This window comes from Panthera uncia (genome assembly GCF_023721935.1).
Source record: "Panthera uncia isolate 11264 chromosome A1 unlocalized genomic scaffold, Puncia_PCG_1.0 HiC_scaffold_17, whole genome shotgun sequence".
Lineage (NCBI taxonomy): Eukaryota > Metazoa > Chordata > Mammalia > Carnivora > Felidae > Panthera > Panthera uncia.
In genome coordinates, this window is record NW_026057577.1 from 22,154,990 (window position 1) to 22,181,997 (window position 27,008).

Consider the following 27,008-nt stretch of genomic DNA (forward strand, 5'->3'; position numbering starts at 1 on the left):
GACTCATGTAAAACACCAGTGCGTGAAGGGTGCCTTTTCTCCACATCCTCACCAACACTTACTTCTTGTCTTTTTGGTAAGAGCCATTCTGAGTGTTATGAATTGATACCTCATTGTGGTTTTGAGCCCCTTTTTAGCAAATAAGCCTTAGCCTGGCAGGATTGGGGAAGGACACAGAAATGTATTCATGATGGTAATGAAGATGATTTGGTTCTTTCTAGTTGTTTCTTATGCAAAGTTGCAACCAGTGCTTCTTACTTCAGTTTCTTTAACACATGTTTCGTGCCAGTTCCAGAGGCACCCACTGCCTCTAACTTGTAGGCACTGGTGATTTTTAGGTGTCAAATCAGGTAGCTTCACAGCTTTCTCTTAGGCTTTAGGATTTAGCCTCTTCCTAATATGGGGCCTATCTTCTGTTGTTTTTTCCCTCTCCTTTCTAGCTTTCAGTATTTCCATACTACTGTGTTTTCTCCTGTTCCTTTTTTTTTTTTTCCTTAAAAATCCCTTTATACAATGGACTGTTTTGAGGAAGGAATTAAAACAAAGGTAGATGTTTGCCCTCTGTCATTGTTAATCAGTCTCATCCCTAATATATTTTGTATTCTGCTTTTTTGATGCTTTTATGATACAACTATACTGAAGTAAGCCTTTGTGGTATATTTACCATGTAGTGAAGATAGGGGCTACCGGTTCTTGAACTGCAGCTCTAGATTATGTTAGAGTGTAGGTTAAACTACAGTTAAGGAAAGTTGGTAAATAGAGTGGTTACATAAGACAAGCATCCATATTACGTGGTAGTCCAGAGGCAGATGGGTGGTTCATGGCAGGCAGATTTGCTGCACTTGGTCCTTCAGGTCCCACATTCTTTGTATCTTGTCAGTCTGCTGTTTCCTAGGAGGTGTTTTTGTCCATGTGGTCAGAGTCATCAGCACATCCATGGTGTGGCTTACAGGAAAGGGAAACAAAGTATGGAGGGCAGCCAGCTTCCTTATATGGGCTGTAAGCCACTCACAAGGTCAGTGGTAAGCTACCAGGAAGGATAGGAATTGTGTAATTTCTAGCTGAGGAGCTTTTTAACCTGCTAAAGCTCAGATAGACTAAACTATTAGCAATCTGGGCCGTACAGGCTGGTTTCTTGTTTGATCACTCCAATGCCCTTCTCGCAGACAGAATTGCTTTTTTCAGATAGCTTGCTAAAATTCTGAATACGTTAGTTATTTTGGTTTGCTTTGGTTTTTGTAGTCTTTACTCAAGTTCTCATGCTTACTTTATGAAGTTAGGAACTACCCTACAATTTAGTGATTTAGTCAGAAATTTTAGTCTATTTCCTTTTTCTTAACATTTGTTTTAATCATATAAATTCTTGTTTTAAAGAATCTTTGCTAATGTTTGAACTTATAAAATGGATACTTAAATATTTTTACATTAAATAACATTGATTTCTATTTCTTTTCAGTTAAAATAAAGAATTAAGAATATATGAAAGTCATGCCACTGTTTTGTGTTTACAAGGGCAGTTGAATTTAATTTTAATTTCCACCATAATTTAGAATCAAAACTTTTACTTCAAATAGAAACCTTCAAATCAACCATAGATGATTTTACTGATACAACAGCCGTCATTAAAAAAGTAAGCTAGATTAGATAGGGCTGATATTACGAAGTAGAAATCATTATGATAGGATCAAGCTAAGAAGGAAGATGACCTGTTTTGTACATGAAAGGAAGGCCAAGCTCTTAGGAAGTTTTGGAACTCTGTGAAAGAACTGGGATATTTATTACCTTTACAAGTAAAAAAAATTTTTTTTTTTAAGGAGTGATTCATTTTCTTTTTTAGATGATTTTTTTTAATGTGAAATTTATTGTCAAATTGGTTTCCATACAACACCCAGTGCTCATCCCAAAAGGTGCCCTCCTCAATACCCATCACCCACCCTCCCCTCCCTCCCACCCCCCATCAACCCTCAGTTTGTTCTCAGTTTTTAAGAGTCTCTTATGTTTTGGCTCCCTCCCTCTCTAACCTCTTTTTTTTTTTCCTTCCCCTCCCCCATGGTCTTCTGTTAAGTTTCTCAGGATCCACATAGGAGTGAAAGCATATGGAATCTGTCCTTCACTGTATGACTTACTTCACTTAGCATAACACTCTCCAGTTCCATCCACGTTGCTACAAAGGACCATATTTCATTCTTTCTCATTGCCACTTAGTATTCCATTGTGTATATAAACCACAATTTCTTTATCCATTCGTCAGTTGATAGACATTTAGGCTCTTGCCATAGTTTAGCTATTGTTGAGAGTGCTGCTATAAACATTGGGGTACAAGTGCCCCTATGCATCATTACTCCTGTATCCCTTGGGTAAATTCCTAGCAGTGCTACTGCTGGGTCATAGGGTAGGTCTATTTTTAACTTTTTGAGGAACCTCCACACTGTTTTCCAGAGCGGCTGCACCAGTTTGCATTCCCACCACCAATGCAAGAGGGTTCCCGTTTCTCCACATCCTCGCCAGCATCTGTAGTCTTCTGATTTGTTCATTTTGGCAACCCTGACTGGCGTGAGGTGATATCTGAGTGTGGTTTTGATTTGTATTTCCCTGATGAGGAGCGACTCTGAGCATCTTTTCCTGTGCCTGTTGGCCATCTGGATGTCTTCTTCAGAGAAGTGTCTATTCATGTTTTCTGCCCATTTCTTCACTGGATTATTTGTCTTTCGGGTGTGGAGTTTGGTGAGCTTTTTGTAGATTTTGGATACTAGCCCTTTGTCCGATATGTCATTTGCAAATATCTTTTCCCATTCCGTTGGTTGCCTTTTAGTTTTGTTGGTTGTTTCCTTTGCAGTGCAGAAGCTTTTTATCTTCATAAGATCCCAGTAGTTCATTTTTGCTTTTAATTCCCTTGCCTTTGGGGATGTGTCAAGTAAGAAATTGCTGCAGCTAAGGTCAGAGAGGTTTTTTCCTGCTTTCTTCTCTAGGGTTTTGATGGTTTCCCGTCTCACATTCAGGTCCTTCATCCATTTTGAGTTTGTTTTTGTGAATGGTGTAAGAAAGTGGTCTAGTTTCATCCTTCTGCATGTTGCTGTCCAGTTCTCCCAGCACCATTTGTTAAAGAGACTGTCTTTTTTCCATTGGATGTTCTTTCCTGCTTTGTCAAAGATTAGTTGGCCATACTTCTGTGGGTCTAGTTCTGGGGTTTCTATTCTATTCCATTGGTCTATGTGTCTGTTTTTAGGCCAATACCATGCTGTCTTGATGATTATTACAGCTTTATAGTAGAGACTAAAGTCTGCGATTGTGATGCCTCCCTTGGTCGTCTTCTTCAAAATTACTTTGGCTATTCGGGGCCTTTTGTGGTTCCATACAAATTTTAGGATTGCTTCTTCTAGCTTTGAGAAGAATGCTGATTCCATTTTGATTGGGATTGCATTGAATGTGTAGATAGCTTTGGGTACTATTGACATTTTAACAATATTTATTCTTCCAATCCATGAGCACGGAATGTTTTTCCATTTCGTTATATGTTCTTCAATTTCCTTCATAAGCTTTCTATAGTTTTCAGCATACAGATCATTGACATCTTTGGTTAGGTTTATTCCTAGGTATTTTATGCTTCTTGGTGCAATTGTGAATGGGATCAGTTTCTTTATTTGTCTTTCTGTTGCTTCATTGTTAGTGTATAAGAGTGCAACTGATTTCTGTACATTGATTTTGTATCCTGCGACTTTGCTGAATTCATGTATCAGTTCTAGCAGACTTTTGGTGGAGTCTGTCGGATTTTCTATGTATAATATCATGTCATCTACAAAAAGTGAAAGCTTAACTTCATCTTTGCCAATTTTGATGCCTTTGATTTCCTTTTGTTGTCTGATTGCTGATGCTAGAACTTCCAACACTATGTTAAACAACAGCGGTGAGAGTGGACATCCCTGTCGTGTTCTTGATCTCAGGGAGAAACCTCTCAGTTTTTCCCCATTGAGGATGATATTAGCTATGGGCTTTTCATAAATGGCTTTTATGATCTTTAAGTATGTTCCTTCTATCCCGACTTTCTCGAGGGTTTTTATTAAGAAAGAATGCTGAATTTTGTCAAATGCTTTTTCTGCATTGATTGACAGGATCATATGGTTCTTTTCTTTTATTAATGTGATGTATCACGTTGATTGATTTGTGAATGTTGAACCAGCCCTGCATCCCAGGAATGAATCCCACTTGATCATGGTGAATAATTCTTTTTATATGCTGTTGAATTCAATTCGCTAGTATCTTATTGAGAATTTTTGCATCCATATTTATCAGGGATATTGGCCTGTAGTTCTCTTTTGTTACTGGGTCTCTGTCTGGTTTAGGAATCAAAGTAATGCTGGCTTCATAGAATGAATCTGGAAGTTTTCCTTCCCTTTCTATTTTTTGGAATGGCTTGAGAAGGATAGGTAGTATCTCTGCTTTAAATGTCTGATAGACTTCCCCAGGGAAGCCGTCTGGTCCTAGACTCTTATTTGTTGGGAGATTTTTGATAACTGATCCAATTTCTCCACTGGTTATGGGTCTGTTCAAGTTTTCTATTTCTTCCTGTTTGAGTTTTGGAAGTGTGTGGGTGTTTAGGAATTTGTCCATTTCTTCCAGGTTGTCCAGTTTGTTGGCATATAATTTTTCATAGTATTCCCTGATAATTGCTTGTATTTCTGAGGGATTAATTGTAATAATTCCATTTTCATTCATAATTTTATCTATTTAGGTCCTCTCCCTTTTCTTTTTGAGAAGCCTGGCTAGAGGTTTATCAATTTTATTTATTTTTTCAAAAAACCAACTCTTGGTTTCATTGATCTGCTCTACAGTTTTTTTTTAGATTCTATATTGTTTATTTCTGCTCTGATCTTTATTATTTCTCTTCTTCTGCCGGGTTTGGGGTGTCTTTACTGTTCTGCTTCTATTTCCTTTAGGTGTGTTGTTAGATTTTGTATTTGGGATTTTTCTTGTTTGTGGACATAAGCCTGGATTGCAATGTATTTTCCTCTCAGGACTGCCTTCGCTGCATCCCAAAGCATTTGGATTGTTGTATTTTCGTTTTCCTTTGTTTCCATATATTTTTAAATTTCTTCTCTAATTGCCTGGTTGATCCATTCACTCTTTAGTAGGTTGTTCTTTAACCTCCATGCTTTTGGAGGTTTTCCAGACTTTTTCCTTTGATTGATTTCAAGCTTCATAGCATTGTGGTCTGAAAGTATGCATGGTATGATCTCAATTCTTGTATACTTATGAAGGGCTGTTTTGTGACCCAGTATGTGATCCCTCTTGGAGAATGTTCCATGTGCACTTGAGAAGAAAGTATATTCTGTTGCTTTGAGATGCAGAGTTCTAAATATATCTGTCAAGTCCATCTGATCCAATTTATCAGTCAGGGCCCTTGTTTCTTTATTGATCTTGTGTCTAGATGTTGTATCCATTGCTGTAAGTGGGGCATTAAAGTCCCCTGCAGTGACCATATTCTTATTAATAAGGTTGCTTATGTTCGTGATTAATTGTTTTATATATTTGGGGGCTCCCGTATTTGGCACATAGACATTTATAATTGTTAGCTCTTCCTGATGAATAGACCCTGTAATTATTATATAATGCCCTTCTTCATCTCTTGTTACAGCCTTTAATTGAAAGTCTAGTTTGTTTGACATAAGTATGGCTACTCCAGCTTTCTTTTGACTTCCAGTAGCATGATAGATAGTTATCCGTCCCCTCTCTTTCAGTCTGCAGGTGTCCTCAGGTCTAAAATGAGTCTCTTGTAGACAGCAAATAGATGGGTCTTGTTTTTTTATCCATTCTGATACCCTATGTCTTTTGGTTGGAGCGTTTAGTCCATTTACATTCAGTGTTATTGAAAGATAAGGGTTTAGAGTCATTGTGATGTCTGTAGGTTTCATGCTTGTATTGATGTCTCTGGTACTTTGTCTCACAGGATCCCCCTTAGGATCTCTTGTAGGGCTCGTTTAGTGGTGATGACTTCCTTCAGTTTTTGTTTGTTTGGGAAGACCTTTATCTCTCCTTCTATTCTAAATGACAGACTTGCTGGATAAAGGATTCTCGGCTGCATATTTTTTCTGTTCATCACATTGAAGATCTCCTGCCATTCCTTTCTGGCCTGCCAAGTGTCAGTAGATAGATCCGTCACTAGTCTTATCCGTCTCCCTTTATATGGTAGAGCACGATTATTCCTAGCTGCTTTCAGAATATTCTCTTTATCCTTGTATTTAGCCAGTTTCACTATGATATGTCATGCAGAAGATTGATTCAAGTTACGTCTGAAGGGAATTCTCTGTGCCTCTTGGATTTCAGTGCCTATTTCCTTCCCCAGATCTGGGAAGTTCTCAGCTATGATTTCTTCAAGTACACCTTCAGCACCTTTCTCTCTCTCTTCCTCCTCTGGAATCCCAATTATGCGTATATTATTGTGTTTTATCACATCACTTCTCTAATTCTCCCCTTATACTCCTGGATTTTTTATCTTTTTCTCAGCTTCCTCTTTTTCCATAATTTTATCTTCTAATTCACCTATTCTCTCCTCTGCCTCTTCAGTCTGAACTGTGGTCACCTCCATTTTATTTTGCAGCTCATTTATAGCATTTTTTAGCTCCTCCTGACTGTTTCTTAGTCCCTTGATCTCTCTAGCAATAGATGCTCTGCTGTCCTCTATACTTTTTTCAAGCCCAGCGATTAATTTTATGACTATTATTTTAAATTCATTTTCTGTTATATTGTTTAAATTGTTTTTGATCAGTAGCTGTCGCTACTTCCTGGACTTTCTTTTGAGGAGAATTATTCTGTTTCGTCATTTTGGATAGTCCCTGGAGTGGCGCGGAACTGCAGAGCTCTTCCTCTGTACTGTCTGGAGTAACTTGTGTTGGTGGGCGGGGCCGCAGTCAGACCTGATGTCTGCCCCCAGCCCGCCGCTGGGACCACAGTCAGACTGGTGTGTACCTTATCTTCCCCTGTCCCAGGGGCAGAACTCACTGTGGAGTGGTGTGGCCCCTGTCTGGGCTACTTACACACTGCCAGGCTTGTGGTGCTGCTTCGATGGGATCTGGCGTATTGGGGTGGATCTGCAAGGTACACAGGGGCGGGAGGGGCAGACTCAGTTGGCTTTGCCTTTGGTGGTCTGCTTCGGGAGGGGCCCTGCAGCACCGGGAGGGAGGCAGACCCATCGGAGGGGTGGATCCACAGAAGCACAGCATTGGGTGTTAGCGCGGTGAAGCAAGTTCCCTGACTGGAACTGTTTCCCTTTGGGATTTTGGCTAGGGGATGGGCGAGGGAGATGGCGCTTCCCAGCTCCTTTGTTTCTTGCTGAGCTGAGCTCTGTCCTCTGGGGCTCAACAACTCTCCCTCCCGTTGTCCTCTTCTAGCCGTCTCTCTCTCGGAGCAGAGCTGTTGACTTATAACATTCCAGATGTTAAGAACTGGCTGGCTGTCAGAACTCACTCTGTCTGGCCCCTCCACTTTTACAAGTCAGACTTGGGGGCTCTGCTTTGCCAGGCGGGCTGCCCCTCCGCCGCCTGGCTCCCTCCCGCCAGTCCGTGTAGCTCACACCACTTTTCCGCCCTTCCTACCCTCTTCCATGGGCCTCTTGTCTATGCTTGGCTCCAGAGAATCCGTTCTGCTAGTCTTCTGGCGGTTTTCTGCGTTATTTAGGCCAATGTGGGTGGAATCTAAGTGATCAGCAGGACGCGGTGAGCCCAGCGTCCTCCTACGCGGCCATCTTCCTCTGATTCCTGTTATGAATATTTTAATTACCATGGTCATTTCTTCCTGTAATACCTACCAGAATTTTGATGTGTAATCTTACCAAGTGATGTGTAATCATTTGGCATGATACTTGTTCCAAGAAGTTTTTGTTCATGCATTTCTCATGTACCTAGAAACCCTGCTTGAAAGTCATCTTCTGTTGAGAATCCTGTGGCCTGTGTCTTGAGAACAATTACATAAAGGAGAGATTCTAGTGTGATAACACATTCTTAGAGAAGCAATGTAAAACCTTTGCATGTTATCAAAATCTAAACTCTAATTTTGTTTTATTTTTTTAATCTTAAATTAGGCCGCAGTGTCTTGTTATGACAGGTGCTCCAAACTCACGCCCAGCTTTACTTCATCTTGTTCATGATTTCACAAAAAATGTTGGGTTGATGATCTGTAGTCATGTACATATGGTAAGTGTTCGCTTTGTTTTCTATATTAAAACATCCTTTACTCTGTGTATGTAATTTGTAATTCATGGGACTTTTTAGATGTGAAATAATTTGACAAAATAAGTCTGTTGAGTTTCTTTGGGCATTTTTAAATTAGTTATTTTCTTCAAAATATTTTTGCCTCAAAACTGTCTCAGAACCTGACTTTAGCAAAGATTTGAGAATTTTGATTGTTTTTTTTTTTTCTTATTTATTATGAGATTTTAGGAAACGATATTTCTGTTACAGAAGGTTTTGGGTAAGAAAAGTAGCTTCTTGGTAACTAAGGAGCCTAAGTGAAATACGTGTATTTTCTTTCTTTTTTTTTTTTTAATGTTTATTTTATTTTTGAGACAGAGACAGAGCATGAATGGGGGAGGGTCAGAGAGAGAAGGAGACACAGAATCTGATGGAGGCTCTAGGCTCTGAGCTGTCAGCACAGAGCCAGACGCAGGGCTTGAACTCACAGATCGTGAGATCATGACCTGAGCTGAAGTTGGAAGCTCAACTGACTGAGCCACCCAGGCACCCTCAAATACGTGTATTTTCTTACTGACATTTTTCATAATGTTTTGAGAATACTGGGAATATTTACTACCAGAAAAAAAAAAAAAGTTGGAAGAGGTAGACAAATCTTGGTAAATATCTAGTATCAAATATATAAGAAGGGCAGAGTGAATGCTGAATTTCCAAGTTCAAACAGTGTTAATTTTAATTGCCTATTCTTTTTTGTTTTATCCATGAGTAATACCATTTTAAAAATACTGTTAAACTTTTCATCCAAAAGTAGTTTTTATGATTTTGGCATCTTGATTGTTAGACAATGGATCACCTGTTCTGTGTGAGAAATTTGGAGCATTTGTCAGATTAGCTTTTCTTCCAAACTGTTTTGTTCATCTTGGTAGAAATTTGGGTTCGACACCCCATGTCTCAGCCTGTGCTACATTTGCTCCTCTGCTTATATGGTAGCAAGGTCAAAGACATGTCTGGGGGAGAACATTAAGACACCGACCCCACTTGGGACCTGTGGAGGTTTTCAGTTTGTCTCCAAGTTGAACATTTCAAGTTGGGGTTTGACCACAGGAAATTACAAATGGGGCAATATTCCTTAACTTTTTCCTCTGTAAAACAAATTGTATTTTTCCTATACTTTTTCATGTACAATGAGGGTGTACTCTTAAACCTACTTTTAGATTGTTGCTTTATACATTTGCATATAACACATTTTATGTGTTGCTTGCGAGAACCAAAATAGAATTGCAAGTTGAAGTCTCATTTCCTTAATTCTCTTACTTCACCATATAACTAACAGAAATATGAAGAAAAAAATGCATTTATATTTTACAGCAAACTTCTGTTTTCAGTGATATTTTCAGGTTACTGAGAATTAATAACTCAAACACTGGGGACAAAGGGGAAACAAGCTGAGAAACTTTATGTAGAAAAACACAAGGCTCGGGTGCCTGAGTGGCTCAGTAAGTAAGCATCTGAGTCTTGATTTCAGCCCAGGTCATGATCTCACGGTTCGTGAGTTTGAGTCCCACATCGGGTTCCGTGCTGACAAGCAGAGTCTGCTTGGGATTCTTTCTCTCTCTCCCTCTCTCTGCCCATCCCCTGCCCACTCATGTTCTTTCTCTCAAAAATAAAAAGAAATAGAACATTAAACCAAACAAATAGAAAAGCAGAAGGCTCTTATTTTTCTCCATGTAATCTCTTCTCCATCTTTAGTAATTTCTAATTTTTCTCATTTACTTAGTATTGAAACCTTCTTATTTTTTCAGTGTGCATTTCTTCCTCTTTGCTTTTCCCTTTTAGTGGCACCCCCCATCCCTCCCATGCCTTCACTTTTGCAACGCAGACCCGTACTGTCATTATCTTCAGTACTGGAAAGGATTCACTGACAGGAAAATACGATGTTGTTGTCCTCCTCTTCTCCCCGTCCCCCAGGTGCAGGCAGCTTGTTCAGGCCGAAGTAACAGGGTGATTTTTATAAATGTGGAGTAGATGATCTTTCAGTTAATGATATTATTAATATTTTTCTCCAAAAGGGCCCTCGAAGACAAGCCATGAAAGAGATGTCCATTGATCAAGCCAAATATCAGCGGTGGCTTATCAAGAACAAGATGAAGGCTTTTTATGCTCCAGTACATGCAGATGACTTGAGAGAAGGTGCACAGTATTTGATGCAGGTAAATTTGTCCTGCCTTTCAAATAACAGAATTCAAGTAACCTTTTGTAACCTTTGAAAAACCTTTTACATTCTAGGTTTCATTCTTCATATCAATAAAAATGGTAAATCTTTTAACATATTTTTATTACTAAGATTTGTGTAATTGGAGAGCGTAAGGAATGAAAGAAATAATGTGCCCTTGGCAGCCCAGGGAAAACCTATTTGGAAATTATCCTAGCCTATTTCCCTAAGACGTTTCCCTTTCACTTTCTGCTGTACCTCACTGGGGTTAGTTTGTAAGTGTGAATTAATGGCAGTCCTTATTTAATTCTTTAAAAATTCTTGTTCCTTACTGTATTTCTCACTATTTATTTACTAAACTTAGATTTCACTTGCAGTTTTGTGTATGACACACTGGTCAGAATTTGGGATTTGGAGTCGGTCCTAGATTGACATGTTAGCACTACCACTTCCTTATTATGAATTTTTATTGAGAAAGTTCCTCAACTTCTCTGAAGCTCAGTTTCCTCAATCAGCCCTGAAGTTTATGGGAAGAAATAAATGGGTTGGGATCATGTTGGCCATCTTTTTTTTATAGGAACCCCTTTCTTCAAAAGAAAGCTTAACCAGAAGCCCATTCACTGTGTTGATTGCAGAGCTGCTCTGTTAAAGCAGAGGTGGGAGGCTCAGCGTGCTGTCACCTGCACATTCTGTTTAGATATTTTATAAAACTTGACAAGCACAGGATTAAGAATATCTTAGGCGAGCCTCAGGAATAATAAGGGGTGGTAGTGGGCTTACTTTGGTAGATATAAAGTCTCATCATAAACTTTAGTAATTAACACATAGTGGTATTGAATTAGTGATAATAAGGTTAATGGAATAAAACAGAAAGGAGAAATAGAGCCCCTCATATAGAAAATTTAACATATATGGAAGTAGAATTAAAAGGATCAGCTAGGGCAATTGGTGATTCATGTGAAAAAATAATAGATCTGTACAAAGACTACACAAAAACCATTTCTAGAGGGATTAAGGACTTAAATGTGAAAGGCAAAGTTTTTAACTATTAGAAGAAAAATGTAGAATAATTTTATGACTTTGAGTTAGGGAAGGATTTTTATTTCAGTGAGACACAAAATTTGAACTCTGAAGTTCAGTCTGCCAGTTCCAAGTGTTAGGAGCCGTATGAACAGTTGGAAATCTTTGAACTGCCATAGTAACATAGATGGCACAGTCACTTGGGTCAGCAACCTGGCAGTGTCCTCTACTTTCAAAGTGTTCGTATCCTCGGACATTCCGTTCTTACGTGTGCTCCTTAGAGAAACTTTTACACGTGTAGGGAAGACTATATGAAATTGCATAGCAGCATTATTTGTATTCGTGAAAAAGAAATGGAAGTAACTTCAACAGCCATCAGCCACAAATTGAAAGATCGTGGTATAAACATGCAGTGGAATTCTACATAGTGATAAAAGGGAATTAGTTATACGTAGCAATAGGAATAAACTTTGAACACAGAAAGTGCTAAGGAAAAATAGCAAGGTAAAAAGACAGGAACAATATGGAGATGATATAAAATTTTAAATATACGTAAATTAAACATGTATATGTATGTATGTATGCCTAAATGATGAAATGGTGAAAATACAAAGAGGGCGTGACAAGGATACATAGGGTGTTTGAAGTGTGTTTGTAATGTTTTTTCTTAAGCTGGGTGATGGGTACATGATTATTTAATGTATTTGCTTTTCTATGTAAAGTATTTAAATATTTCAAGTAAAATTCTGCTTCTGGTCATATGGTTGTTTCTAGTGGGTAAATCTTAACTTGCTTTTGTGCGATTTGTAGGAACATTTCTAGAACCACTTTATGTATTTAAGAAGCGTTAGGAGGGGCGCCTGGGTGGCGCAGTCGGTTAAGCGTCTGACTTCAGCCAGGTCACGATCTCGCGGTCCGTGAGTTCGAGCCCCGCGTCGGGCTCTGGGCTGATGGCTCGGAGCCTGGAGCCTGTTTCAGATTCTGTGTCTCCCTCTCTCTCTGCCCCTCCCCCGTTCGTGCTCTGTCTCTCTCTGTCGCAAAAATAAATAAAAAAAAAAAAAAAAAAAAAAAACGTTGGAAAAAAAAAAAAAGAAGCGTTAGGAAGGAAAATACTTCCTTAGAGCAGTGGTTCCTGAACTTGAGCGTACGTCAGAGTCATGTAGTGGGCTTGTTAAAAACACACTGCTGCGTCCCACCTTTGGGATGACTTAGTGGGTCTTGGGTGAGCCGGGAGAGTTTGCATTTCTATAACTGCTCCTGGTACAGTGCGGACACTACAGGTTGAGAACCTCTGCCCTTAAGTTTTTCTGTGGTAAAAATGACACTGTTGATGAGTGTTAGGATCCATTGTCCTCCTCACTCTTCTTCCCCCTAACATGTTCACCCCAGTGGGTCTAGACCGTTTGAGCAGTGTGGGGATAAAGGTAGGATGCATAGCGCGTGGTAGTACTTTGAGACTGGCCTATAAACTGGTGGACGCAAGCATTTCACTAAGATGCCCAAGAAGTTGCCTTGATTATAGTGGCAGAGCTGTCTGAGTAACTGTGTAAAACAAACTTACATATAGGAGAATTATCTCTGCAGAATTAATCACCGACTTCTTAGTGTAAATTGTCACTGACAGTATTTCTCTTTCTTTTGTACCTTCTGGAAACCTGTTAACATCCAGTGGCAAAAGCCTGTATGTCTTATTAGAGGTTTATAATCTTTGTCAAAAACCGCTTTTGAACATTTTTACTCTACCTTACTTATGCTCTCTCTTCTCGTTTCTCTCTCATTTATCTAGTTACTGATTATAAGCATTCATGTATCATTGACTTAGCATTTAAGTATCCAGGCTCCACAATAAATCTCAAGATTCACGATTTTAAAAAAGAGGCAGTCTTCTCCAGTAGCACTGCTAGCTTCCTTGTGTATTTGTATCTTTCTGTTTTCTTTTTTAATGGCAGGAGCCACTTAATTGTCAGTCAATTTTAAACCTTCATTTCAAAGAGCAAAAACTTACTGTCCTTACTGAAAATTCAGATTACAGATTACATTATGGGGGCCCTTTAAATCAAGTGGGTCTCATTCACAGTCTCACTCTAGACATAACTTTACCTTTTTTCCTGCACAAAAATAGCCCAGAATTATACTCTTTAATACATCCTGAATGTTTGTGACCTTTCCTCTTCATCAGCCACTTTTTGAGGTAGACGGTAAGTTCTTTTAAATTCTTCTGAAATAAATAGATCAAAATAATTTAATTCTTATACCAATAAGAATATTAGAAATATAAATTATGTACAAATTATGTCTTATAGCCACATCTACAAGAAATATTGTGCCATGAGATATTAACTAATGATAATTTAAAGCAGTCACTAATTTGGGGGCACCTGGGTAGCTCATTCGGGTAAGCATCCAACTTTGGCTCAGGTCCTGATCTCGCGGTTCGTGAGTTTGGACCCCGCGTGGGGCTCTGTGCTGACAGCTCGGAGCCTGGAGCCGGCTTCGGATTCTGTGTCTCCTGCTCTCTCTGCCCCTCCTCCGCTTGCACTCTGTCTCTCTCTTTGAAAGTAAACAAACATTAAAAAAAAATAAAAGCTATCCCTAATGGCTGAACATTTTAACCATCCAGGACATGGAGCCAAAACTCTGCAAGTATTGTTTTCAGTAATTTTTAAAGTAATACAGATCTCACAGCAGTATTTAACTACATTTCAATAGGTAACCATAATGATTGGAAATATTTTTACTTAATAGTGAAAGACAGAAATAAAAAGCCATTGTGTACCATTGTGGAAATAGTTCTTTCTGCTGCAGTAAAAATGGTTATGATGATACACAGGAAAATATAATAACAAACTAAAACACATTTCTTGTCAGCAAATTCTGGTGAAAGATGCATAGAAAACATTGCTGAAGATCCAAAGAAACAACACAATGGGAATATTTGAAACTAAAGACGTTTGTAATAAGCTTCAGAGGATTGTATTTTGCCAAATCAGTTTCAATTATGGAGTTCCATGAAAAACTGCTTTTATGAACCATTAAAGAAATCTGTTTTCCAGAGAAGACATATTTTCAGTAATAAATTGTTCTTTAAAACACAGGATATTTTATGGAACCTGAAAGCATTACTTCTGACTGAATAACTACTTTGATTAGAATTTACAAAGGATTTAGGGATGAGTGATACATTTCAAATTTCTGTGCTCAGTCATTCAAGGGAAAGTTATTGAAATAATGAAGTTGAAACAAGTGGACAGAGTGCCGCAGGGTGTGATTGTTAATTTTATAAAAATAAAACCTTTTAATTATTATGTTGTGACAAAAGTTTGTGATGAAAAAGAATAAAAATGACATTATTTTGTATCATCAGTAAGTTATTGGTTATCTTGTGGCTTTGTTCTTTAAAAAGCTCTAAAACTCAAAGATGTTTCTTGCTTTGCTTTTACCAAAAAAAGAAAAAAGAAAAAAGAAAAGTCTGTGTGGTTAGTGGCTATCTTGATACCTAATAGATAGTTTTAAAAAACAATGATTGTCTTTCAGCTATGAAGGTAAAGAGTTGTTTTTAATATCTAGTGGGATAGATATTCTTTCTTTTTTGAAAGAAATTTGTGCATGGAGAGAACGTTTTAAGAAAGATTTTAAGTTTTATATGGTTAGGATATTGCTAGCTATCCCAAATCGTATGGACAGTATCTGGCACATGATCACATAATATATACTTGGATTAATTTAATCTTGAAATTAAGATTTAATTGTTAATCTTTCAATAGATTAATCTTTAAATAAAGATTAAAATTAATCTTTAAATTTATTTTGAGAGAGAGCACATATGTATACTCTCAAATAAATATTAAAAGAATAAAAATAAAAAAATAAATGTTTATAGCCCGTCTATTTGGAGGATTTGATCCTTTATAAAATATTTTGCTGAATAGTATATATTGAAAGTTGTGTTTTTCCTTTGTTTTAGGCTGCTGGTCTTGGGCGTATGAAACCAAACACACTTGTCCTTGGATTTAAGAAAGATTGGTTGCAAGCAGATATGAGAGATGTGGATATGTACATAAACATATTTCAGTAAGTATCCTTTTAATCCAGGAACTTGGTTCAGAAAATGAAAACTTGCACTGGTTTTCAAAGCCTGCAGTGGTTTGTGAAGCCTGTTTTCTTAATACGCTCTCTTCTCGTAGAAGCCTAAGAATGAAAAGAATCACATGCGGTTATCTGGGTTGTCACTTGACGAGCTATTCACAAAATGTTTTGATTGATGTTTCTGTCTCTCTTAATACATTGGAACATTCACACACGTGTACAAATGAGCACACGACATATATACTCTAGCTTCTCATTCAAGTTAGAAAGAGTTGGGGTATCCTTACAGCTGTTGCTCAGCAGATTTCCCGAATGTCCGACCTCTCACCTTGCATTCTGTCATTATAGTATCTGGTGCTGAGGAGGGCATTTCATCATTGATATCACCCTTCAGATGGTTAGGTTTATTCTCTCACACTGATTTACATGTTATTACTTTATTTATGCATTAGGTGATTTGCATTTTTTTTAATAAAAGTTTTTTAATGTTCATTTTTGAGAGAGAGTGAAACAGTGGGGGAGGGGCAGGGAGAAAGGGAGACACCTACTCTGAAGGAGGCTCAGCACAGAGCCCAATGCAGGGCTCGAACTCTCCAACTGTGAGATCATGACCTGAGCTGAAGTTGGACGCTTAACGGACTGAGCCAGCCAGGCACCCCAGTCATTTACATTTTTTAAATGTACTTACATGCTTTGATTTTCAACCTGTTTGTGAAGTGTAGATTTTGAGTCTATAATTCACTTCTTGGTGTAATTTAAATGAATGATATTTATCAGACAGCTTGTGTTGGTTTAACATTACTTCATCTTCCCTTGTATGGATTGTCTGGTGCATTCTTTTTATTTTTTTGTTACTTTGTCTTTCTGACTTGAGCTGGTTTATGTTATAGTTGATTTTTATGGATGTATCTGTTTAATCCACCACAAATGCTTGTTGGAACTAAGTGAGTTATTTAATAAAAAGAATAAAACTTGTTATTTTTGGCAATTTTCTTATTAATTTTGAAATACTTCCTTTTCCTAGTATTCTGGGTTTGCTTAACAGGTCCTTTTATCTCATTTGTACTGTTTTATAGAGGATAAGGATTCCCTTTCACACTACCATTGTGTTTTGTTTTTTTTTAATTTTCTTTAAATGTTACTTCTTTTTGAGAAAGAGAAGAGAGAGTACAAGTAGAGGAGGGTCAGAAAGGGAGAAACAGAATCCAAAGCAGACTCCAGGCTTCAAGATGTTAGTACAGAGCCTGACATGGGGCTTGAACACCAGAGTCGTGAGATTGTGACCTGAGCCAAAGTCGGATGCTTAACCGACTGAGCCATCCAGGCGCTGCTACCATTATATTTTTAAGTTTTTTTATTTTAATTCCAATGGTAACATTTAGTGTTACATTAGTTTCAGGTGTATAATATTGTGATTCAACAATTCTCTGCAATACTCAGTGCCCATCATAAGTGTACTCTTAATCCCCATCACCTATTTTTTTCCATCCCTCCACCAACTCCCCTCTGTTCTCCATACTTAGGAGTCCATCACACCACCATTCTTTTTTTTGTTTTTTGTTTTTTGGGTTTTGTTTTTTTTTTTAAGTAATCTCTACACCCAACATGGGGCTCGAACTCACAACCATAAGATCAAGAGTCCCAAGCTGAGGCAACCAGGTACCCCACACCACAATCCTTGGTTGGAGAATAATTTCTTCTTATTATAGATGCTGATGAAACAGAACTGTTCATTCTTTCATATCTTGTTTTTCTTTACATACAATTGTACTTTTAAAAAAAAAAAATGTGTTTGGCAAAGTAGCTCTATGACCAGGTTCAGATCTTATTTCTCTGAATTTTGATCTGATTACCCTTAACTAAGTAGAGTTATTTCCCTTACTGGAACTCCTGTTGGAGCCATAAGTACTTACCTGGATCACATATGATAATTTTGTGTCCATAGCTACCTTGAAATCTATTTGAGGGAGTAACCAGATGTTATACTTTTTAAAAAATCTCTTCATATTGATTAGGCAAGTATAGAATGAATAAGTTTTCCCAAGTAATTATTAAATGCTTTTAGTAAAATTAAAGCTTTTCTGATTTTTGACCTACTATGGTTGCTCTTTAGCTTTGGGGTTTCATCCTACATTTCTAATTCTGTCCTATCCACTTTGCATACGTGAGGACTAGGAAAGGAAGGACAGTGTGAACTTTTAAATCATGTGGGCCATCTGACATGGACTGTGCTCTTTTCTGAAGATGCAAGAGCAGTGAGATGGAATAATTATCCCAAAATGTAGAAAAAGTGACATTTTTACAAATAATTCTTCCACTGTTAGTTGTAGTTGCTCGTATGGAAACACTGAAAAGAAAAGAGTCTTTCTGACTTTGACCTTGTAGGAGCTTGAAGTGCATGTTTGCTCTGAGAGTCAAGTATTACTCTAAGTATTATACAGCAGGCAGCAATTAAAATAGAGGCAAAATGATGCTTTCTGGTTTCCAGAGCCATAGAAATTGATGTCATTTTCAAAGCAGTGATACTGCTTATGCTTTTATCTTGTGACACTTAAGTTTTGGTTCTGATTATAAATACTTTGAGCACTTGAGGTTTACTTAATTTACTATGCCTAGTAACAGCATGGAGAGGCTAAAACTCCAAATCAAATTATAGCTTAGAGAAATTTCTTTGTTTATAGCAAAAATATTTGGCTACTTTATTCCACGGTAAACTTGGGAAGCTATATTCACTGGCTTTTCTTTAAGGACCTTGATTTTAAGTCATTTGTGATTTATTAACTATTTTTTCAAATACTTGTAGTTACTCTTCTCTAGCGTTAGGTCTTTCAGGATACAGCTGAGGAAGGTTACTGTGTCCATTAATTTTCCGATGAATCTCTTCAGACCTTAGCTAATTCATTATAGGAATGATTTAAAACAAAAACAAAAAACATCAATAAACCAATAAAACATCTCTTACAATGATAGGTATTCTTCTTTGTGTCTGGGAACAAAAATTTGATTTTTTTTTTTTTTTTTTTTTTTAGCATTTTAGCCCTTTCTTTTGGTTATATAGAACTAGGTTGTATGTAATTTTTTGAGTATAATGAATATTGGTTGCTTCATAATTAAAAATAATAATGAAAGATAAAACTCAAGCCTGTTACACTCTGGGGAATGACCCAAAGTTTAGGAATTTGTAATTCTTTCAGTAGATTTGAGAAAAACTTGAATCCACATGATTCATGGTCTCAACATAAAGTTTCCAGAATTGAAGTCTGGTTTTAGAGTTGTCTTTGAGGTTTTAATAGATTTTGCATGTGTTATAGGATGATCCCATTTGTGTTTAAAAAACTCGAAATGACATATGAATGCGTGTCTACAAATGCACATAAAATCTTTGTATTACCTTTTTAAACATTTTTGTAAAAATGTGAGAATTACTTAAAAATACTCTGGTTTCTTTCAGAAGTCATTCCTTTATATTCTATTCTCTTTCTCAGTGGAATCACTTTGCTTTGTCTTCTTGTATTTCTCTTAGCTTTAAGGGTGTAAGCCTAAATTAAGTATGGTGGGAATATTGAATGTTATTTTTCCGTAATTTTAGTTTGTTTCAGATAGGATAATAGTACAGCCATGCTTTAAATGTCTGGTGTAGGTAGAGTGTCAAGACTATAAAGATGTACACTTAACTCGTTTTTAAGAGTTAAGTGAAGAAAGGAAACAGAAGAAAGGAAAGGGAATGGTATAGAATTTGAAGCAGACATTATATGGGTCTCACTGTATTTTTAAAAGCATATGTTAGAAATAAGACATTTAAAGCTGAAGGTGTTTTAGAAATCATCTCTTACTGCCTTCATTTTATAGAGGAGGACACTAACATTTTTGTGATTTTGATTCTCCCCCCACCCCCATTATAGTGACGCCTTTGACATACAATATGGAGTAGTGGTTATCCGCCTAAAAGAGGGTCTGGATATATCTCATCTTCAAGCACAAGGTAAGTCTTGCTCGAATAAATGTTTTACTTTAAAAATATAAATGACTCTGTTAGTTCTGTGTCATTCTCACAAATTCTTCAATAACTTTAACATTTACTATCTGTTTTGTGTCATGTACTTACTGTATGGCATTTGGAAGTGAGATCTTTTCAGCTCCACCATCTTTTCAGAGTTGGCACCAACCTGGATGATGGCTGGTGATTATTAATGGAGAGACTAAAATTCAGTGTAAATCATAAGTTTAAGAGAAATAAGCATGACTTATGGTTTTAGATTGGCCAAATTTATAAAAATACATGATAAATACTATAGAGAAAAAAATGTTAATGACTGCTAAATCATCATTTTCATGTTTATGAAGGTCATGCTTTTTTTACGCACAGGTATATTAATAATGAAAACTGAACTTGGTAATGTCATTTTCTCTGTCTTCAGAAAAGACCCTATAAGTCATTTTTCATAACTTTTTCGTTTTGAAATGACTATAGATCCATAATAAGTAACAAAAGAAATAACAGAGAGGTCCTCTGTACCCTTCATCCATTGCTCCCAGTGGTAACATATTGAATATCTATCATTATACGTCATAACCAGGAAACTGGCATTGTGACCATTTACCCACCTTATTCAGATTTCACCAGTTCTACTTAACACTTGTGTGTGTGTGCTCATGAACATGTGTATAGTTCTGTGCCATGTATCACATGCGGTTGATTCATATAACCAGCACCATAATCAAGATACAAAACTGTTCCATCGCCGCAAAAATCTCTCTTTGCTACTCCTTTATGCCCCCACCGTGCCCTTCATCTCTCCCCCATCATGAACCCCTGATACCCACTAATCTCCTCTCCAACTATGTAATTTTTAAAGCATTCAAAAAAAATGTTTTTAGATGAAACTTTAAACCTAACTAAGGTATACTGATTACTTTTGCCACCTTAATAAAAACTGGGAAATTCTATACCCTTTGATGATTTCCTGGTAGTTTAACAAGTATTATAAGTTTAAGAAATTGCATACCTAATATTTTACCCTTATCAATTAATTAACTAAATCATCAAAAATAGCTAAGCCTGAATAGCTGAGAGGCACATCATGAACTTTTGTCACCTGTTTATATATTTAAACAGTTGTAATCCTCCCCCTCCTCCCACCATTTTAAGGGTATTGTGCAGTTTTGAAAGGAACGCTTTGAGGTCTTTATCCATGGAACACAAAAGTATGGCTTGCTGAAAATGCATTTTCTTACTCCGGAGTAGGCCTTACAAAATACTGTTTCAGTTCTCTCATGAGCTGCCAGCAATTGAGGTTTAGGGTACCTGTTAACTGCACAATTAGTTGTGTTCCCTGTCACTCTCAAAAGTATGACAATTTGACTAATCAATTACATATATAGTTGTGTAATCCACTGTGATTTGAATCTGACTAGAACTTTAAGAAAACATTTTCATGTGTTTCAATTAGGAAAATTGTTTCGAAGGTCTTGTTATTCGTCATCAGGATTTGGACACAGGAATTTGGTTCAGCACAGGATCAAGAGCACAGGCTTTGGAGTCAGATCTCCTTTGAAAATCCCAGCTTTTTCTCTTAGTACATAGCTCTGTAGCCTGGGCAAATTTGCTGACTTCCCACCTTCAGTTTCCTCATATCTTAAAACAGAATTATTGGGGTGCTTGGGCTGGCTCAGTCAGAAGAGCCTGAGACTCTTGATCTTGGGGTTATGAGTTCTAGCCCCACGTTGGGTGTAGAGATACTTAAATAAAACATTAAAATTTTAAAAAAACCGGGATTATTTCATAGGGTTGTTGTAAAGAAATGTCTGCGAAGTTCTTAGCATAGTCGTTTCTCTTGTTATTTCTCATCATACACACAAATCAGTGATGAGGATTATCTGTCACCGATCAGTTTCTTATGACATTTGTCTTCGTGTCGCATGTTTTCATGGTGGAAGTTAACTGTTTACTAATTACTTCTCAAAAGATACAAAATGGAGAAAGTGCTTTAAAAGTGAAAAACTGGTACTCTACCCTGAGTTGATGTCCTGGTTTTGTCTCTGTAGTCAGGGGTGTAATTTTTCAGTATTGTTTGTCATCTTACACATATGTGAACATTTGTCACATTTTACATTTTTTACATGTGTAAATGACTTTGAGAGTAGAATTTATTCACATTCTATACACTATTCTTTTGTCTGCCACACTTTTATGCTCTTTGAATCTCACTCATTACTAATTCCTCAGCACCTAATTCACATGTCTGATACTTAGCCGTGGCTCAAGATATTTGAGTGAATAGTTCTTTCAGATTATCACATTTGTTTACCTAAGAAATCATGTACTGTAAACTTACTATTTCTTCCTAAACTGTGCTGTGAACTGTTATTTAATTAATATACCATGGTGCTTTAATTAATGGCTAAAATAAGATTTGGATAATAATTTGATTACTTTCATGTCCATAGAAGAATTATTGTCTTCACAAGAGAAATCTCCTGGTGTCAAGGATGTGGTACTAAGTATGGAGTACAGTAAAAAATCGGATTTAGATACCTCCAAGCCATCCGATGAGAAAAGTGTTACACACAAAGGTAATTTTTATTCAGACAAGAAATGTTATTAATGGTAATGTTTAATTTGGGGAGAAATGGTTTTTATTATATAACATGTCTTATTAAGTAACCCATTCTCTCATTTGTACTGTTCATTTCTAGTAGATGAGGTAAAATGGATGGCTACAACATGATTAGCTATTTTTAAAATACTAAAGTCGATCGTAGAACAGAAGCCATGCCAATTAATTATACACTACACTAATACCTGCTTGTATATTTTTATATATGCTTTAAGTGAAGCAATTTAATTTAAAGCCTAGGTTAAATCTGAACTTGGAAAGTAACATGGTAATTTTAGAGTAATGTGATAGAGCATAAGATAACCCTGGAAGAAATTAAGTTGACCACAAATCTACATAATTTTTTTGTAAATCAAGATACTGAAATACCAGGGATTTTGTTTATGTTCTGACATATTTAGAATACTTTTTACATCTACTGCACCTGGAGTTGTTGAGGTAAAACCATGTAATAAAAAATCACATGCAGTTGTATTCCTCACTTAGTCTCTGAAGGAACATGCTATTGGTGTTTGGTTACTGAACTGTTTGGCCATAATTGCACACCTACTACCCCTGGTGGCCCATGTGGTTCAGGCCACGCAAAGGTCTCCAAATCTCCGGAGACGCTGAGATAATTTCATCCATAAATCTGTGTCATGTTTACAAGACGGAAAGAGGGATGACTTCCAAATCTTACTCTCCCGCCCTCACTCTCCTACCTCTGTTCAGTCAGTATCTCCATCTGTCCTGGTCCCAGCTGGCACGCAACAAGAAAAATCTGCACTGTAAATCATCAAACCATATCATGCTTTTTTGATTCCTATCAAAGAATTACTATTCTTTTTCTGAAATTGATCACTTTGGACAAATCCTGTCGCTGTGAAATCAATCTTCCCCAGATTACGTAGAAGCACTGCTGTTACTTAATATTTCTTTGCTCCTTATTTACATTGGCTGCTCAGAGTAGTGGTAGTTGAGGCTTTAGTTGAGACCTCTTTTCCCTTTAAGTTCTTTGCTGGCTTGATTATAATTTGTTTCCTGTTTCATCTCAAAACTCTATGAAAGATTCTAAAACTGCTTTTAATGTTCCTGCATTTACTTTTAGTTTATGGTATACATGCTCTCATTTTCTCTTTTTATTTTTGTTATCATTTTCTTTTTCTTAAAACCGATCCTTTCTTTACAGAATCTGTTAGGAATTGATAGGTAAAACTATGATGGGAAAGGAAGAAGTAATAGTCATCAAGCATCTACTCTGTGCCTTTCACATTGCAGTAGGTGTTTTCTACACAGTAGCTCATTACTGTGTGCCACAGTCTTGGGAAGTCGTTATTTTTAGAGTAGGAACCTGGGGTGAGTACATACCTGCTCACCTTTTTATTTTGAAAATGTCAATAGCTTTATTACCTTCAGATACCTTTAAATATCTTAGTGTAAATTATTTTGTAAGTGTCAGGATTTCCTTAACATTTTTTGAGCTCTCTGAAATAAATACACAATGTCTGCATTTATATTTATAATTGTTATTTTTACTATCATCAAAGACAGTATCAAATATCTACTTTATAAGAACAATAATACATAATCCTATAAAATTAAATATAATAATTGAAATGTTCCCTAAGAGGCATAAGAAATTAGCATTCAAAAATAGCATTAATTTTATTTTGTGTTTATTTTCTATGTAGCCAGTTACTTTCAAAATTAACATAGAAACTATAGAAAAGTTTATATAATTTAAAGGTGTTCAGAATTAGAAACATTCTTGTGTAGTCACCATATAATTACAGGTGTTCGGTATGTCTTTCTTGGTTACTGTGGCACACAGCATGCAAGGGGACAGAGAGAGCGCCCTTTGAATACTTTACTTTGTGCTAGGCACTGAGCTAAGGGCTTTAATGCTTGCAGCATAATGATCTGAAGAGGTATGTATTGTTCACCCTTTTACTAACAGGGAAAGTGAGGAGTTAACTAACCACTTCAAGCTGACGCAGCCAGGAAAAGCGTTAGAGGGAATCCTGGAACCCTGGGAGCCACTTGACTCCAGAGCAGTGTACTCTTCCCTGTCCGGGTCCGGAGTTTTACATGCCTCAGACACCTCACATAAAGCTTATCTGAAGAAGAACCTGAGATTAGCAAAACTGTTAACCCCAAGAAAATACTTAAAGATACCTAAATACAGATGGACCAGTACATGCATACAAACATATATACATGTATATATATGCTTACGTTTTATATATCAATTGATGTATATATGTATAAATAGTATTTTATATAAACCAAAAGACTCTGTCTCTGATCAAATTCCTTCCTGTTTCAAGTGGTGATTAGTTTTTACAAGGACCGGATATCCATTAAACGTTTCTAAAAGTAACTTTTCAGTCATTTGCCCAATGATGCAGTGGCAGTGTTTAAAATTCATGTGTTATCTGCAGTGTCAGTTTTTAACGTCCTATTTCAATTCTATAAGCCATAGTTGAAATTCTTTTCAACTGATTTCAAGTATGAACATTTACAAGTTTAAAAATCGTGTTCCAGTTTTTGTCAGTTTTACAGGAATACAATGTAGGGGTGAGCGTTCATCAGTAGCCCTGTTGGAGGGGTCTAAAATATGTTTGCTTTTAAAACTCCTCAACACTCAGTGTAGAAGATATGTATTTTCAGTCTTGATTTTTCACAGACTGTCTCATCATACTATGCTCTGTTTATAAATGTGCTCTATTTACATTTTCATTATTAATATAAAGACAATTAACTTATATTTTGTGTTTTTTAAACATAATCTAGATGAGGAAGAGGATGGCAAGACTCCAACTCAACCACTGTTGAAAAAAGGCAGGCATTTTTCATCATTTTGTTTTAATCCCCTTTTTCATACTGTTAACTCTTTAATTCCAACTTTGCTATTTTCTTTTTTTACCTTAGTTTTTATTTCCATGGCAAGGTGATGCTACAGTTATTTATTGAATGCAGATTAGAAACATTATCTTTAGTCCAACTAAAAAGTTTAAGTCATCCCAGGGAAAGGGAGTATATCAAAGGCAAATTATTTTAAATCATCATAGCATTTCTGAAATACTCAAACCTTGACTGTCAATACCAGTTTCTTATTTTAAACTGCATGGTTTAGGTGCTAAACAGAGACACTGAAATGGGTCTCTTTGCCAGTGTCACTTGCATTCTTTACCATCAGGTGTACCAAGCCAAGCCCTTAATTTTGATACTAATATATTTTTCATTTCAAAAATTACAATATTTCTCACAGCCCTGCTGCGTTTGGGAGATACACAGTCATGTCCCCGGGCATGACTTTTATGAGAAGGAGATAGAGGTGAGAGTTACGGAGCAGTGTGGTTTGGCAGCCATATTATGTCATCATGCACAATCATTCGTCATGTTTGCGTGTATCATGGCAGCATGAGAAGTGAATGACAGACATCCTGCAGAAACGATCAGATTTCCTCCTGTGGATTCCTGCTTTTAAAAATTTGCTGTAGGAGTCTCATAATAGTCATTTGCTTGCTCATAGAGTCAGTGCTGAGTTTTTTGGTTTTTTTTTTTTTTTTTTTTAAGTTTTTAAGTTTTTAATTCCTGGGAACATGGGAACTTCCTTGGTATATTGCTCTTTAGATCTGCAGCACGTGGTGCCCTCCAAGGAGTTCTACCATCTTTCTGTGCCTCAGAGAAAGATGTGTGGTTATATGGCTTTAGCTTTTTGCATCACAAACCAAGGGGTCAAGTTAGGTAAAGATGAGGGTGTTCTTGCTTAGACTCAGAGGTTTCACTGTGATAATTGTTAGATTGTATTCATTCGTCTTCCACTTCCCTCTGTCTTTTATATTAATGATGGCATTTTATGTAAAATAATTTTTTGATCTTTAAATTACTGAGGAAAAAGATTACAAAAGTGATACGTTCATGGAATAGGCATAAGCCTCATTTGTCCAGTTAGCGTAAAACAACTTCTCAAAAATTAAAATCTAGCAGTCAATTATAATATTCTTGATTGGTATTGGTATTCATGCTTCTCTTTCATTAAGAATGCTTCAAAATATTAGAAATTAGGCAAGATAATTTGGATGAGTTAAGCTGTTGTAAAGATGTATTTATCTGTGAACGTCTTTCAAAAGTACATTTAAATTATAAACCACTGAAACCAGCTTATGATGGATGCCATATACAACTGTCTGCATTATAAACATTTAAATATACAAGAGTTAGGGAATTATAGGAATTCAGCAAAAGAGACTTGAGTATTTATCTCCCTTACATGTTATTTTTCTGCTTCATCCTTTAGAATCCAAAGGCCCTGCTGTGCCCTTAAATGTAGCTGACCAAAAGCTTCTTGAAGCTAGTACACAGTTTCAGAAAAAACAAGGAAAGAATACTATTGATGTCTGGTGGCTTTTTGATGATGGAGGTAAGGTTGTTACCATGCTTTTTAGCAGTTTTACATGTAGTGAAGTTGTGGGACTATGGGAATAGTACTAAGAAATGACGTGTCCTCTTCATCCCTAGACCCCTTTCCAGTTTTGTCAACATTCCCCAAAGCACCAGGATTAGTTTCAGAATCAGGTGTTGCACTTAACTGTTACCTCTTCAGTGTCCTTCACTTTGCAAGTTGCCTACTTCTTGAGCTCATGACCTTAAGATTTTTTGGTTTTTGTTGTTTTTTTTTTTAATCGACCAGTCTGAGAATGTCACTAGATTTGAAGTACCATTTAACCTTTTGTCATAATTAGTTTACATTATGTAGGTTTATGGTAGAAATATTAGAGAAGTGACACTATGCTCTTCTGTCTGTATCTCAAGTGGGACATGATGTTTGTTTTGGCTCATGACTGGTGAAGTTAGCTTTGACCATTGAGTAAGGTGGTTTTCACTAGATTTTTAGAATGAATAGTT

At 36.7% G+C, this 27,008-nt stretch overlaps 1 protein-coding gene across 1 annotated transcript in view; it reads left to right on the forward strand.

Annotated features, from left to right (window-relative positions):
• SLC12A2 (solute carrier family 12 member 2) overlaps positions 1-27,008 on the forward strand; it is a 117,752-nt gene that overhangs the window by 78,914 nt on the left and 11,830 nt on the right. Inside the window, exons 16-22 of the mRNA XM_049648456.1 lie at positions 8,075-8,186; positions 10,253-10,393; positions 15,380-15,486; positions 19,404-19,483; positions 21,949-22,074; positions 24,891-24,938; positions 26,401-26,523. Of these exons, the coding sequence (XP_049504413.1) occupies positions 8,075-8,186; positions 10,253-10,393; positions 15,380-15,486; positions 19,404-19,483; positions 21,949-22,074; positions 24,891-24,938; positions 26,401-26,523 (737 nt within the window). The remainder of the gene's footprint in view (positions 1-8,074; positions 8,187-10,252; positions 10,394-15,379; positions 15,487-19,403; positions 19,484-21,948; positions 22,075-24,890; positions 24,939-26,400; positions 26,524-27,008) is intronic.